The sequence below is a fragment of the Dipodomys spectabilis genome, unplaced genomic scaffold, assembly GCF_019054845.1.
Source record: "Dipodomys spectabilis isolate Male_0828 unplaced genomic scaffold, ASM1905484v1 ptg000003l, whole genome shotgun sequence".
In the NCBI taxonomy this organism is placed as follows: Eukaryota; Metazoa; Chordata; class Mammalia; order Rodentia; family Heteromyidae; genus Dipodomys; species Dipodomys spectabilis.
The window spans coordinates 16,099,360-16,113,870 of record NW_024870680.1 but is presented as its reverse complement, the minus strand read 5'-3'; the positions used below and the strand labels follow the sequence as shown (position 1 = coordinate 16,113,870).

Genomic DNA, 14,511 nt, shown 5'->3' with positions numbered 1-14,511 from the left:
AGGCTAGGTCCCTGCTCTGCCTTCTATACTATGCCAATGCCCCAGGGCTCAAGCCTCATACAACTCAAGACAAGTGGATCTAACCTAAAGCTCTGGATTAAGCTAAGTCTTATCAAACATCTCTAGGAATTGAAGCATGGTGGTGTATCCTGCCTATAAATCTCTGTACTTGGGAAGTTGAGGCAGGAGGATGGGCAGCTGATCTACATAGTGAGTTGAGACCTAAGTATCAATAATGATGATGATGATGATAATGATGATGTCTCCAGGAAGAAGCCTCTGGGATCTCAGCCTCTTCCAACTCAAGGCTCCAATGATCTTCTAGGAAAAGTATGCAGCTGAGTCATCATTAGCAGTATGGTTTGATTCAGAGCTCTTGTCCCTCTTGCCAGCCCTCAGATTCTGATGGCTATATGAGTGTGAGGGGGTAGTAGTAGTCTCCAATCCACCAGATTCAACTTGGATAAGTGCATTCATCTAATTATTTCCGTCCTTCCTACCACCATTCAACCCAGAAAAAGTACAAAAAGCTTCAGCATGGAATGCACACAAATTAATTAATGCATAACAAATTCTTTGAGGAATACCTACTATAAGAGAGAAACAAGGCTTCACTATAACCTGAGACAGCCTCCTAGTGCTAGCTAGGGAAAGCAGTGCCCAGCACCACCTCCTGTGATGCTGTAAGGGGGAATTTCCAGCTCTGGTTCAATAGGAGATCATCACTGGAGAGGGCAAGTCCTGCACTGCCTTCTACATCCTAGAAGGTCTTCTTCTAAATCTTGCCTGTTCTTGAAAATCTGCTTTTGTTATTTTTCCAATAGGATCTCACATTTATACTAGCTTATTTTTAACTTCCTGGGTAGTGAGGATGATAGATAGATATATACCACAACATCTGACTTTTATTGATTGAAAAGGAGTCTCAATAATTTCTTGCTTGGCTTGGCCTCAAACTGTGACCCTCTGATTTCTGACTCTGTTGTAGCTCAGCAGCTACAACAGCCAGCTAAAAATATGTCAATTTTTTTTTTTTTTTGGTCCAGTCGTGGAGCCTGAACTCTGGGCCTGGGCGCTGTCCTTCAGCTCTTCAGCTCAAGGCTAGCGCTCTACCACTTGAGCCACAGCGCCACTTCCGGCTTTTTTCTTTTTGCTTATGTGGTGCTAAGGAATCGAACTCAGAGCCTCAGGCATGGAAGGCAAGCGCTCTACCACTGAGCTACCTTCCCAGCCCAATTTTTTAATTAATGTATTCTCCCTGTCCTGTAACCTGAGATATATCCACATACCATCTGGTGGCTTTCCCAAAATTCACCTAGCCATGGTCAACTTCTTAAGGCAGAAATTCTACTCTTTCCTTCCCTGTTCTTTTCTGCTGGTGATTGTACCATGAATCCTCAGTAAACAGTACTGTGTATTAGAAAGGGGCTGGAGTTAGAAGATTCAGACTGGGAAGCAAGACCTTCTTACCTTGTGATTATGGTCAGAATACTACTTAACATTTCTGAGATTAGTTTCTTCATCTGCAAAATTTAGATAATATCACCCACCTTAAAAGATTCCAAAGCAAACCCATTTTTTTTTTGGGGGGGGGGGTGTCTGGTCGTGGGGCCTGAACTCTGGGCCTGGGCGCTGTCCCTCAGCTCTTCAGCTCAAAGCTAGCGCTCTACCACTTGAGCCATAGTGCCACTTCTGGCTTTTTTTTTTTTTTTTCTGCTTATGTGGTGCTGAGGAATTGAACCCAGGGCCTCATGCATGCAAGGCAAGCGCTCTACCACTGAGCCACCTTCCTTGCCCAAAGCAAACCCAATTAAATGATGGCCAAAGATTTTAACAGACATTTCTCTAAAGACATACGAATGGCCAAGAAGCACATAAAAAGATGTTAAACAATACTGTCCATTAGGGAAATGCAAACCAAAACCACAATAAAATACCATTTCACATCTGCCAGAATGAGTAAAATAACAAAGCAAAATTAGTGTTTATGAGGATGAGAGGATCTGGAACGCTCATGAGTGGCTGGTAGAAAAGTTAGGTGATAGAGCTGCTGTGAAAAACAGTCTGATACTTCCTCAAAGGTTGAAAAAAAGAAAACAACATAGCTAAAGCTGGGTGCTTTAACCACCAGAAAACTGGAAGTGGTGCTGTGGCTCAAAGTGGTAGAGTACTAGTCTTGAGCAAAAAAGAACTCAGGGACAGTGCCCAGGCCCTGAGTTCAAGCTCCATATCAACAACAACAAAAAACCACACGTACAACAAAAAACATAGTTACTACATATATAATCTAGATTCTACTGGTAAGTAAATTATACTAAAAATTTCCAGGTGCTGACAGCTCCTACCTGTATTCCTAGCAAGTCAGGAGGTTGAGATCTGAGGCCCATGTGTGAAGCCAGCCCGAGGCAGAAAAGTCCCCATGAGATTCTTATCTTCAATTAATGCCTCAAAACCCAAAGTGGAGTAAAGTGCTTGCTAGCCTTGATTAAAGAACCTCAGGGACAGCACCCTGAATTTAAGCCCAACAACGGCAAAAAAAAAAAAAAAAAATAAATAAATAAATAAAAAGAAAAAGTGTTCACATTAAACAAAAATATTCATAGAAGTATTTTAATAGTCCAAAGAAGCAACCATCTAACCACCTCAACTGGTAAACAAATAAACAAATTGTGGAATATCCACACAACAGGATAGTCGGCCATAAAAAGGAAATAAGTAGCTGGTCACTGGTGTCTCAAGCCTGTAATCCTAGCTCCTCAGGAGGTTAAGATCTGAGGATCATAGTTCAAAGCCAGCCTGGGCCAGAAAGGCTGCTTTCAACAAACTACTCAGAAAAGGCTGAAAGTGGTGCTATGGCTCAAGTGGTAGAGCACAAGCCTTAAGCAAAACTAGCTTAGGCACAGCACAGCACAGCGCTTAGACCATTTCAAGCCCTAGGACTGGCACAGAAATGAACAAACAGGAATGAAGTATTGATACAACCTGAATTCTGCCCAAACATAATCCAAGAAGTCAGTAATAAGTTACTGGTTTCATTGATAATGAATGTACAGTTTAGGCAGAAAGACTTTACTGATTGCCAGGGGTTAGGGTTAGTTGAGTGGATAATGGCTATATGGATAGGAGGTTTCTTTCTGAGGTGATGAAAATGTTCTAAAACTGATTGTGGTAATGGTTGCATAACTCTTGCATGTATACTACAAATAAGCAGACTATATATTTTAATGGTAAATTAAATTTCAATGAAGCTGTTATATTTTAAAATGTAAACAGCAAAGCATATTGCCCCTAACATATGTTCTTTAAACCTACAACAGAGATTACTATTATTCTTCAGTGTACATAATTTTGAATTGTATATCCTAACCTCAAGCAAATTTAGCACTTTGGAAATACCTTGTAAGAAATAAATTTTAAACAACTGCTCTTTGACATTTATAATAAACATAAAGCAGAAAGGTCAGAATGGGCCTTACTTATAAAATCAAGATTAGGTTAACACATTCCAAAGATTCACAGCTTATGGTATTAGTATTTTTTTTTTTTCAGAATCCAGTTTGCAAAGTGTTTTATTTTTCACTCTTCAAAATTCATTAACTACCAAAAGCTAGAAAAGAGAGACTAGCAGAGTGGCTCAAATGGTAGAGCAAACTTGCTCAGTAAGCATAAAGCTCTGAGGTTAAACCCCAGTATATCTAAAAACAAAAATTTATCAAAAATAATTTATTATTATTTATACTGGGGCTTGAACTTCAGGGCTTTGACCTCTCTCTTGGCTTTTTCTGATCACAGTTGATACTTTACCTCTTGAGCCATAGCTTTATTCCCTTCTTTTGTCTGCCAGGCTGGCTTTGAATAGTGATCCCATTTCTGAGTACTGTGATCATAGATATGAGCCTCTGGTGCTTAGAAAAGAATCTTATATTTACTTTTCAATAATTAAAGGCTCTGTACACCTATTTAAATAGTAAAATAATAAAAATACAAAGTTTTAAATTAAAAAAAATGTAAACAGCCAAGCATATTGCGCCTAACATATAGCAAGGATTCAATAAATGGCAACACAGTTATATTGTACTCTTTCCTCTTCCTGATGCCATCCTAACTCTGGGTAGAACCACCTCCAACACCAATACCGGAGAATGGGAGGGGCCCATTTCATAATAAGTAGAGGGTCAAAGTCAAGTACTAAAGGCTAAAACTCCCAAGACTGAGTCTTCTTCCTTCCTCTAATACTCAGATAACTAAATACATAACTCTTAAGGTGACGGAAAATAATGGCTGTTTACTGAACACTTACTATGTGTCAGAAACTTTACAACTATTTTCCTCACAAGAACCACAGTAGGCTATCATTCCTATTTAACAAATGAAGAATTGGCATGCAACTTATTTCAAGTCATACTAGCATTTAATGAGTGAGCTGGTTTGCTCAATTGAATGGCTTCATTGTATCTTCTTATTTTACTTTTTGGGCTAAGCACTCTGTCCTTTTGCTTTCATTATTTTTCAATAAAGTCTCATTTTTTTTCTCCAGGCCAGCCTATTTATGTCTCCCATATAGCTGTGGTGACAGGCATAAACCACTGTTCCCAGCTTTCATATTTGTTGAAATGGGTTTTTTACTTTTTTTGTCTACATGATCCTCATACTGTGATCCTCCCAATTTCACCCTTGTGACTAGCTAGGCTTTACAGGCATGAACCCAGCACTTTTTTTTTTTTTGTTGTTGTTGTTGTTGGTTGTGGGGCTTGAACTCAGGGCCTGGGCACTGTCCTGAGCTTTTTCACTCAAGGCTACTACTCTACCACTTTGAGCCACAGCACTACTTCCAATTTTCTGGTGGTTAACTGGAGATGAGTCTCATGGACATTGAACCGTGATCCTCAAATTTCAGCCCCCTGAGTAGCTAGGATTACTGGTGTGAGCCTCTGCATCAGCTTTATATATATATTTTTTCATATAGTAATCTGCACTCTCAGATTGTTTCCTGTATATACTTTTGAACAGGGTACATGCTCGATAAAATACTTTTTTTCATGAATAGATATTAAGCTTGTCTCGCTAAGCAGAAAATAAGGCTCATGAAGGAGAGATGCTCCATCTTCTAGATATCATCCTTTGCAGAGCAAAGATATTCGTGATCACTAGGCCTGGCCTGTGGCTACAGGACCATTCCTCACCTGAAAATGGTACCATGCCCTCTGTCCATGAATAAGAACTTTTCTTCTCAGGAACAGGATGCTGCTCATTCCACTCCAGTGTAGCACAGGAGCTGATACAAGGTATGAACTCCGAAAAGGTTTGAGAATTATAGGGAAGAGACGGGCAGAACTTACTCTCTTGGACTGTAGAGTAGCCTTCTTACAGGGACTCCAAACCCACCTTCTCTCAACTCCATGAAAAAGAAGGAGAGATCAGGAAGTTTGGCAAGGAGCTTAAAAACAGATAGTTGACTTTGTATATGCCCCCAATAGTCTATGTGGCATCTTCCGTGGCCCCCAGAGCCCATGTCTCACTTTCACACCAACAAATTTAACAGGTAAGGACCACTCATATAAATCTGTTAATCTGTTGTCTACAGACCCATCTAAACTCTGCTGAACTACTTCAAATTCCTGCCTTTTCTAACTTTCAGAATAGCTGATATGCTCACAGCTAGTTGGACTGCTTTGATCTCTCTTATACTGCCCCCACCCTAACCAAAGCAGTAAGTATTCTTTCAGTTCCTGGGACAGCCTGGCAGCAGGAAGAAGCCAGCCATCTCTGCCTCTTAACACTATGCTACATGGTTGATTCAACTTGGTCTGTCAGAGCTCCCCATCTCAGCACCTGCTTGTTTCTCCTCTGCCTTTCCTTCAAGATGTTAAAAACTCGCAATAAAAAACAAATACAAAATGCTGTAATTAATAGCCAATTCCAAGCCAACCAAGCATCTCTACTAATAAACCTCAACACTTGCAAAAAGAACAATAAATTCTGCCCCTCTCTGGTTCTGAGGTGGTCTCTTTTATATACTCAGTGTGTGTATGTGCATGTACATGGGTAAGTGTGTCTACATATATATTTATTTTCCTTTATTTCCCATCTAGGGAGGGGCAGAATAATGAACTGCGTGCGTCAGGGAAGATGAATCTGAGATACTAGGGAGCAGTGCAGTAAAAAGATTAAAGTGTTATTATTGTTGGATTTTTTTCCCCCATGGTCCATTGTGACAGCTCGACCGTCATCTGTAAAAAATGTCTCAGCGAGAGATAATCATCGGAAACTCAATAAAGCGTCAGGGGGAGCCTCAGCCCCCATCAATCACTGGGTGCCTGGAAAATTTCAGCTCTCTGTCTCCCTTCCTGCTATCCATATAAATGTCTCTAATATATTTTGTGTGGTGTGTGGGACCCATCCCTGATTTGGAACTTTTGATGAAAAAATATTTATACACAAAATATGTAAATCAGTTAAAAATCACAAGACTAGTTCTTTGCCACCCTATCATACTTTCTTATTTTTATAAATGCATCAAATTTATTCTTTTTAATAAAACATGTCAACTAGTCTACCTCCCTCTCCTAGGAGAGAAAGACATATATATCTATGTAGATTTGGAGAGCTTAAAGGATAGAAGCAAACTAACTGGTGGATCCATTTCATCTGCAAGTTGCCCAAAATGCCTGATAAAGTGACAGTGCATTGTCTATCCTGGTCACTCTGTGGGGACTGGCAGTGTTGAGACATGGCACAACCCACCTCTGGCCCTGGAGGTGCAATGAGACTGGGCAGCTCCCAGCACAGATCAGGAAGAGGCAGGGACATTATTAAAAAGAACATGCCTAAAGAGCTTTTAGCCTGGCAGATTTCCAAGCCTTTGGACAAGCCAGAGGCTCTCAGCAGACTCAGGGAGGGCACAGGCAGGCTAATAAGGTTGCTGGTTCTACACAAGTACAAGAAATGGTTTTGTTGGCATTTGACATCACTGCTCTATTTCAGTATTCTTTAGTGCCTACATCACAAGGCTGTAGCTATCACTGTTGTTACCCCAGTATCATCTCCCTAGTTGCTTGAGTAACAGGGTTACAGGTGTACACTACCATGTTTGGTATTCAATTGTCTGAGGCCTAGACATAGGAAATATCATTCTCTACAAAACACCAGCATAGAGACACAGAATGAACTGCAGAAGGTCAGATTTAGGTAATGGCCGATCCTCTGACTTCAGTTGATAATAAGTTCTTTGAGGATAAGTTTGTTAGTGTGGAAAAGCTCTTAAGAGGCTACGTCAGACATTCCGAATGACGTACAATAAGAATAGTGGCAATTATAACACAAAACAGAGGTTTATGTTAATGTAATTTCTTCTATGTTCTAGGTTTTAGGTGAGAAATAAATGTGTCATCTTCAACTTCCCAATAACTTTTATTTTACAAATCAGGTGACAGAGACTCTGAGAAGTATAGAAAATGACTCCTAAACGTTCTGCAAACCCACCACAATACCATGGAGCTTAAGAACAGTCTATGAATAAACTAAAAGTTGCAAGATAAATGTCTCTTCTCTAAGGAAGTAAAGGTCTTAAGAACACTTTTAAGCAGTCCAAGCACAAGACTGCAAATTAACACCTGTAGTCTGGTTTGTGAGGCTCTAGGAAATAGGAGACTGCTAGAGATGCAAAAGCCTCAGGTTTACTCCAAACCTACAGAATCCTACAGTGGGCCAGGAATTGTGTGTTAAGCTCTCTAGAAGAGTCTTATTTCCTTGGGAGCCTCAGTACTCTCATCTGTTTATGCTCTTGAGGTAGACATTCTCTCTGCTGTGCCTGGGTAGAGCTGGACACACAGTGGTTCACTAATACCCTGGGTGGTTAACTGTGTGAGTGGATGAGTTAGTCTGATAAGACCACTCCTTAGCAGGAACTGGGGTTGGGGAGCACTATTACAGAACAGAGAGCAGTTCCATTACCGCCAACGGGGACTCCTAGCCACCTCCTGAACTCCAGGGCACTTGTCCACTGTTTTGTGACACGCCAGCTTGCACCGTCCTGTCCCCCATCTGAAGACAAGAGATGGGGAGGTCAGCTGGGGCAGGCCAGGACCTGTAGCCCTGGAACTACAGTAAGGAGAACTGTAGGTAGGTAGACTTGTCCTAGGGCAGGTTCAGCCTGGCAAGCCAGCCCTCTACTCAAAGCTTATGCCAACCTAACCAGCACAACTCATCTTTATTCAGCTGCCATTCGGAATTGAGAAGAGAAGCTGATTTATAATCGACTCTGGCCATGTTTCTGCCGTGTTTTATTGTTTTAATTGTACATATGAGAGGCACTCAGAATGCTTGCTTGCATTTCTGACAGCCCCAGACACTCAATGTTTATAACAGTTACTTACAAGCAGCCAGCGGCATCCCAGGCTAGGCGACTTGTTTACTGTTGCCACTAATTTATTGCCTCCTCCACCTGAGGATTAGGGCCCACCACCCTTCAGCCAGCCACAAGTGGAAATCTCTTGGAGTGGGCATGGACAGGCTCAAGGCACTGAAGGGAATGTGGACAAGAAAACAGGGAATGAACTGGCAAACTGCTACAATCCCTCTCCCGCCTCTATACCTGTCCTATCTGTGTCCTCCTCAAGCTATGTCCCCCTGCTTAGGATTTTTTGTGTGAGACAGTTCTGGGGCTTGTACTCAGGGCCTGGGCACTCTCCATGAGCTTTTTTTTTTTTTTTTCCCTCCATGCTATTGCTCTACCATCTAGTCCACAGGTCCACTTCAAGCATTTTGGTGACTAATGGGAGATAAGGGTCTCACAAATTTTCCTGTCTAGACTGGCTCTGAACCATGATCCTCAGAAGTTACTTTCCTGAGTAGCTAGAATTACAGGTGTGAGCCACCCGTGTCCAGTGTCCTTTTCTTTTTTCCTTTATCACTCCAAAAGGCCAGTTGAAATTCTACTTCCTCTAAATATATTACTTGCTCTGATGTGGAGCCGAGAGCTTTTAGAACCTTAGAAGTCACACAGCTGGCAAGGACATTAGAGACCGCATAATTCAGTGACCTAGACCAAGAAACTTCTTTACAGAATCCCTGTTGAGCAGACATCCAGCATGTCAGTACTCCCTGGGTAAAGAGTTCACTACCTCTTAATCAGGCTTCCTATGTTACACTGAGCCAAAACCCACCTCCATAGAGTAGCTTAACTGTCATTGCAATTTATATACGTATACTTATCTCTACTAATTCTAACAACTCTAAGACAAATATTGTTGTCCCTATGTTACATACAAGAAGACTGAAAAAGGGCTGGGAAGGTGTCTTAGTGGTAAAGCGCTTGCCTTGCATGCATGAGGCCCTGGGTTCGATTCCTCAGCACCACATAAGCAAAAAGAAAAAAGCCGGAAGTGGCGCCGTGGCTCATGTGGTAGAGTGCTACCCTTGAGCTGAAGAGCTGAGGGACAGTGCCCAGGCCCAGGAGTTCAGGCCTCACAACAGGACCCCCAAGAAAAGAAGACTGAAAAAGACTGTCACTTTCTCACTTTCTCAATTACATAGTAACTGGACTTAGCTGAACCACAGCTACCAGGCATGGAAGCCTTATCTATTTCTCCAGGACACCATTGAGCCTCTGAAGATGCTACTCTGAAGGCTGCAGAGAATGGAAAAGACAGTCAGGTCAAGGAGATTTCCATACCAAGCACTCTTGAGTCACTTGTACCAGTAAACCTGCCTCTATCCAGAAATATCAAACCTGAAAAGAGGGGATGAACAGGCTCCCTGCTAAGGAGCAGTGCATATAACCAAGACAAAAGGGCTTCTCAAACGATGGCCATCCTATGACAGATCCTAAAAGAGGAAGGCAAAGATCCTCCTTAGGTTGTACTTGTTCTGAGCATACACAACAGAAACAAAGTTTTTGGGGTGCTTTCCTTTTTCCTCCTTGTACCCTAAGTGCAGGGATCTATTAAGGAGGAATTTTCTCTCCTTTCTCCTCACTATAAACTCTTTCCAAGGGCAATTTTGGGCGTTTTATTTACCATTCCTTTAACTATGATCAAAATCTGGTGACTCCTAAATCCCTGTTTGTGCCACATGACCCCTGAAGGTCTATACCCACAAACCCAGCTGTACTCACAGAAGCTGAGGTGTTACCACAGGTACCTCCTTTCCATCAATTCTATCAATTCACTGAGTACTCAACCTCTTCCTAATATCTTCCTAACTTCTATTTACTCCATCCCTAAAGATCACCTATAGGAGCCATGCATTCATTAGATTACTTTGTGTAGCTGTGACCAAAATATCTTACAAACAACAAAAACAGGAAATAAGTATTTTTGGCTCATGGTTTTAGATCTACCGACTATGAGGGCAAGGAGGGGTTGATGGAAATAGCAGTTCATATCATGAGGTCCAGGAATACTGGAAGAAGCCAAGCCAAGACATAGCTCCAATGACACACCCCCATGACTATTTCCTACAACAGGCGCTACTTCTTAACTTTCAACCATCTACAAAAAATACCATATTAGGAATCCATCTAGGGATTAATCCATTCATTAGGTCAGAGTCCTCATAACAACTCCTTGAGATAAGCTTTATGAATCTTATAGGCATCTCTAAATCTAGTCAAGTTTACCATGAGTATTAAGTTTCACAAACTACCAAACATTTTAAGTGTCTTTTGGAGGAAAAGAGTAAATTTTTTTTCTCAGATTGTCAAAAGAGGCAAATCATTCTTAAAAGTTCAGGAAGTTTTGCCAATCTCTCCCCTTCAAGCCTTTTCTAACCTGACAAAATGAACCATCTAAAATGCAAATATAAATAATATTTGTCTGCTCAAAATCCTTTAATGGCCTTCAGAACATAGTATGAGCTCCCTAGAGTGGCCTTATAAGGTCCTTTCCTTTATAACCATCTCTCTCTGACTTCATTTGTTTTCTTCTTTAAAACCCTGGCAGATGATGCCACTTGGGATCACGTACCCTGAACCTGTCTCTGCATTTTATTCCTTCCACCCAGAAGGACATTCTTCATGGGGATGGCAACCTCTAACTCACCTGTAAGATCCAATTCAGAAATCACTAACCCTATGACATATCAGCTAGAATTCACCACTACCTCTTGTCAGTGTTGCTGACATCCTTTGTACAGCTACCTTTACATTTACTACACTGTACTGTGAATCCTTACTCACTGGTCTGTCTTTGCACTTGACTGGAAGTACTGTTGAGGGAATATATAGTCATTCCTTTATATACTATGAATATTCGTTTATATATTCCTAGCATCTGGCAGAGTGCCAAACACTCAGTAAAAGCATGCTGAATTACAAATAAATTTAACTAATAAATAACTACAACTATAGACCACTTTACAATTCACATATTACATATTTTCATCTTTACAACAACATAGACAAGGGATGTACTACTGGGAGAGAGGTCTTGCCAAGGTCATAACCACAGTCACCATTTTCCATCAGTACTAATAGGCTGAGTTCCACAGAAACATCAATTAGAAATTTAGTTAAGCCCTGGCTCTGCCAATAACTCTATGCTTTGATAATGAAGAACCATCCAGCTGTCCAGATCTTGTGGTTTTCCACTCTGAGGAAGGGAGACACACCTCTTATTCTGGCCCATTCCCATAAGTCAGGTTAACTTCCATTTAAAAAAAAAAAAAATCAATCTAGTCAAAAGAAAAGGGAACCACAGAATCCTTGCATTTCTGTTTATGAGGAGAGATTTCTGTCAATGAGGATGACCTGGAGCTGGGCATAGAGTTTGGCTCACAGTAGATGGGCAATAAATCTTTGAATGGAAAAAAGGGAGCGAGGGAGAGGGAAAGCTGAAGAAGTGCCAAAGGCTTAGGCTGATAAGGAGAAACAAGAGCCCTGACATTTCTTAAGGACTGTTATCATAGAAGGTACAACACAGAGTACATCCAAATTGATATGCCTTGGAAAGTAAGATGAGCTGCTAGAAAAACTGTTGGATGAAGGTAGTTTGGAAACAAAAAAGTACAAAGAGGGGCCTCATGTCTATAATCCTAGCTATTCATGAGGCTGAGATCTGAGGACTGTGGTTCAAAGCCAGTCCACACAGGAAAAGCAGAGAAACTCATATCTCCAATAAACCACCAGAAAATGGGAAGTGGTGATATGGCTCAAGTGGTAGAGCATTAGCCTTGAGCTGAAGAGCTGAGGGACAGAGTTCAGGCCCAGAGTTTAAGCCAACAACAACAACAACAAAAAGTATAAAGACAGAGACCTTGCAAATTACAGATGTTTAATGTTTTCTGAACAATTTTCTAAATTCCTTCCTTTCCTTTCTTTTTAAAATCTTTGGCAGTGTTAGGGATTGATTCCAGAGCTTTGGGCATGACAGGCAAACACACTACCAACTAAGCAACACCTCAGTCCTATAATGTATTTTTTTTTTTACAATGGATCTAAAATAGGAAACTACTAGCACTAATGTGAATTTACAAGGAATAAGACATTAATATTCCAGGATAACCTAATTTCCTTTCTTCAAAAGGTTATTGGGAGGCTGGAAGCATGGCTCAAGTAGAGAACCAGCCCTGGGAAAAAAAATCCAAGCCAAAGTGTGAGATCTGGAGTTCAAGCCCTGAATATCTTGATCTTTGTTAGGTACCAGTAGCTTCTACCTGTAACCCTAGCTACTCAGGTAGCCGAGATCTGAGGATCTCAGGTAGAAGCCAGCCTGGGCAGACAAATCTGAGAGACAATTATCTCCAATTAGCAAACAGCCAGATGATAGAAAAAAGCTTGAGATAGAAAAAACTTAAGCCAGGCGCTGGTGGCTCACGCCTGTAATCCTAGCTACTCAGGAGGCTGAGATCTGAGGATCGCGGTTCAAAGCCAGCCCGGGCACGAGAGACCGTGAGACTCCTATCTCCAATAAAACCACCAGAAAACCGGAAGTGGCGCTGTAGCTCAAATGGTAGAGCACTCGCCTTGAGCTGAAGAGCTGAGGGACAGCGCCCAGGCCCAGAGTTCAAGCCCCACGGCCGACAAAAAAAAAAAGAAAAAGAAAAAACTTGAGCAGGGGCTGGGAAGGTGGCTCAGTGGTAGAGCGCTTGTCTTGCATTCCTCAGCATCACATAAGGAAAAAGAAAAAAGCCGGAAGTGGTGCTGTGGCTAGCCTTGAGCTGAAGAGCTGAGGGACAGCGCCCAGGCCCAGAGTTCAGGCCCCATGACTGGACCCCCCCATCAAAAAAAAAAAAAAAAAAAAAAAGAATTTAGAAGGGATTAACCAAATAAATAGAATACAAATTGTTTGCAACAGGATTGGTGTAAACTGATAGGCCTAACCCAGCCTACTGCATAGGCAGTAAAGTTTTATTGAAATGCATGCATACCCATTAGCTTGTGCACTACCTATGGTTCTTTCTACCTTAAATGGCCACGCTGAGAACAAGTTGGCCCACAGACCTTAAAATGTCAATGGACTGGCTCTTGCCCAAGTTAGCTGAGTACTGATATAGAATGCTGAATATGAGTATTAACCTGGAGAAAAACATTAGAACACAAAGCTACAAAAAAAAAGTTGAACCAGATAGCACAAGTTCAACTAGACAGCTTCATAACACTGATATTCTGTATCTTTCAAGCCCTGCTAGGATCCTGAAAGCAGAAAGAGGAAGGCAAGAATCCCCTCCCTCCTTCCAGGTATTGCCATCTCACAAATGCATCTCCGAGCTTTCTGGTGAGAATGCCAAAGAGAAGACAGAGCTCCGCAGGGATGTGGTGCTTGAGTGAGGAGCGGGCAGTCCAGAAGCTGTGTCACCACAAATTAGGCAGAAAACTCAGGGCATATTTATTTGGTACTCAGGAACTTGTTTTCTGAGCATTCCTCACTCAGTGTGGAATCCACAGAAGCATAGGTCATGGCCTCAATGTCGAACTGTCAGCTGGGGGTGTGAGTGGGGGGGCGGGGTAGAAAAGACATACAGGCAGGCCAGAGATCAAATAGCCACCCAAGCAGTCAAGATTTAGGGAACACTCAGAGTAGTTGAGGACAGACTGCCATTATTGTCCAAGGCAAAAAGGCCTTTATGGAGGATCTAGCTACTATAATGAAGAATCATGTTTAGAAAGATGGGGAAGCAAGGAGATGATTGACCTTGACCTTGGCACAGTGCCAAACAGTGTTCTTCTCCATTTCCCTCAAGCTACTGATTGGAGAAATTTTCTCCTTGCATAGTAAAGACATCTTCCTGAAGGGCCTCCACAGCCTGATTTTCAACCAGTCTAGCCTCACTGAAAAGCTCTGAGAGCTGAGTGCATTGTTCCATTCTGCTTAATCTCTCTCGTGGTCCAGGTAGAACCCTTAGGCAGTCAGCAATGCTGTTTGTCTTCCAGGTATCAATGTCAATCCTAAAGAAACCATTGCCCAGCTGCTCTGTTGCTGGAAATCTCAGTCAGTGATTCAGGAAAATGGACAGGAAGTGGGTACGATCTGTTTAAGCGAAAGGCCAAATGGAAAATATTCATTTCTGTATACC

The 14,511-nt window shown here is 41.7% G+C and overlaps 1 protein-coding gene across 2 annotated transcripts in view; it reads right to left on the bottom strand.

Moving 5' to 3' along the window:
* Clpb (caseinolytic mitochondrial matrix peptidase chaperone subunit B) overlaps positions 1–14,511 on the bottom strand; it is a 130,318-nt gene that overhangs the window by 67,782 nt on the left and 48,025 nt on the right. The window contains exon 5 of one of the 2 annotated variants that reach the window (XM_042689428.1): positions 7,954–8,043. The exons of the other annotated variant lie outside the window; for it this stretch is intronic. Coding sequence (XP_042545362.1) covers positions 7,954–8,043 — 90 coding nt within the window. The remainder of the gene's footprint in view (positions 1–7,953; positions 8,044–14,511) is intronic. 2 annotated transcript variants of the gene reach the window in all.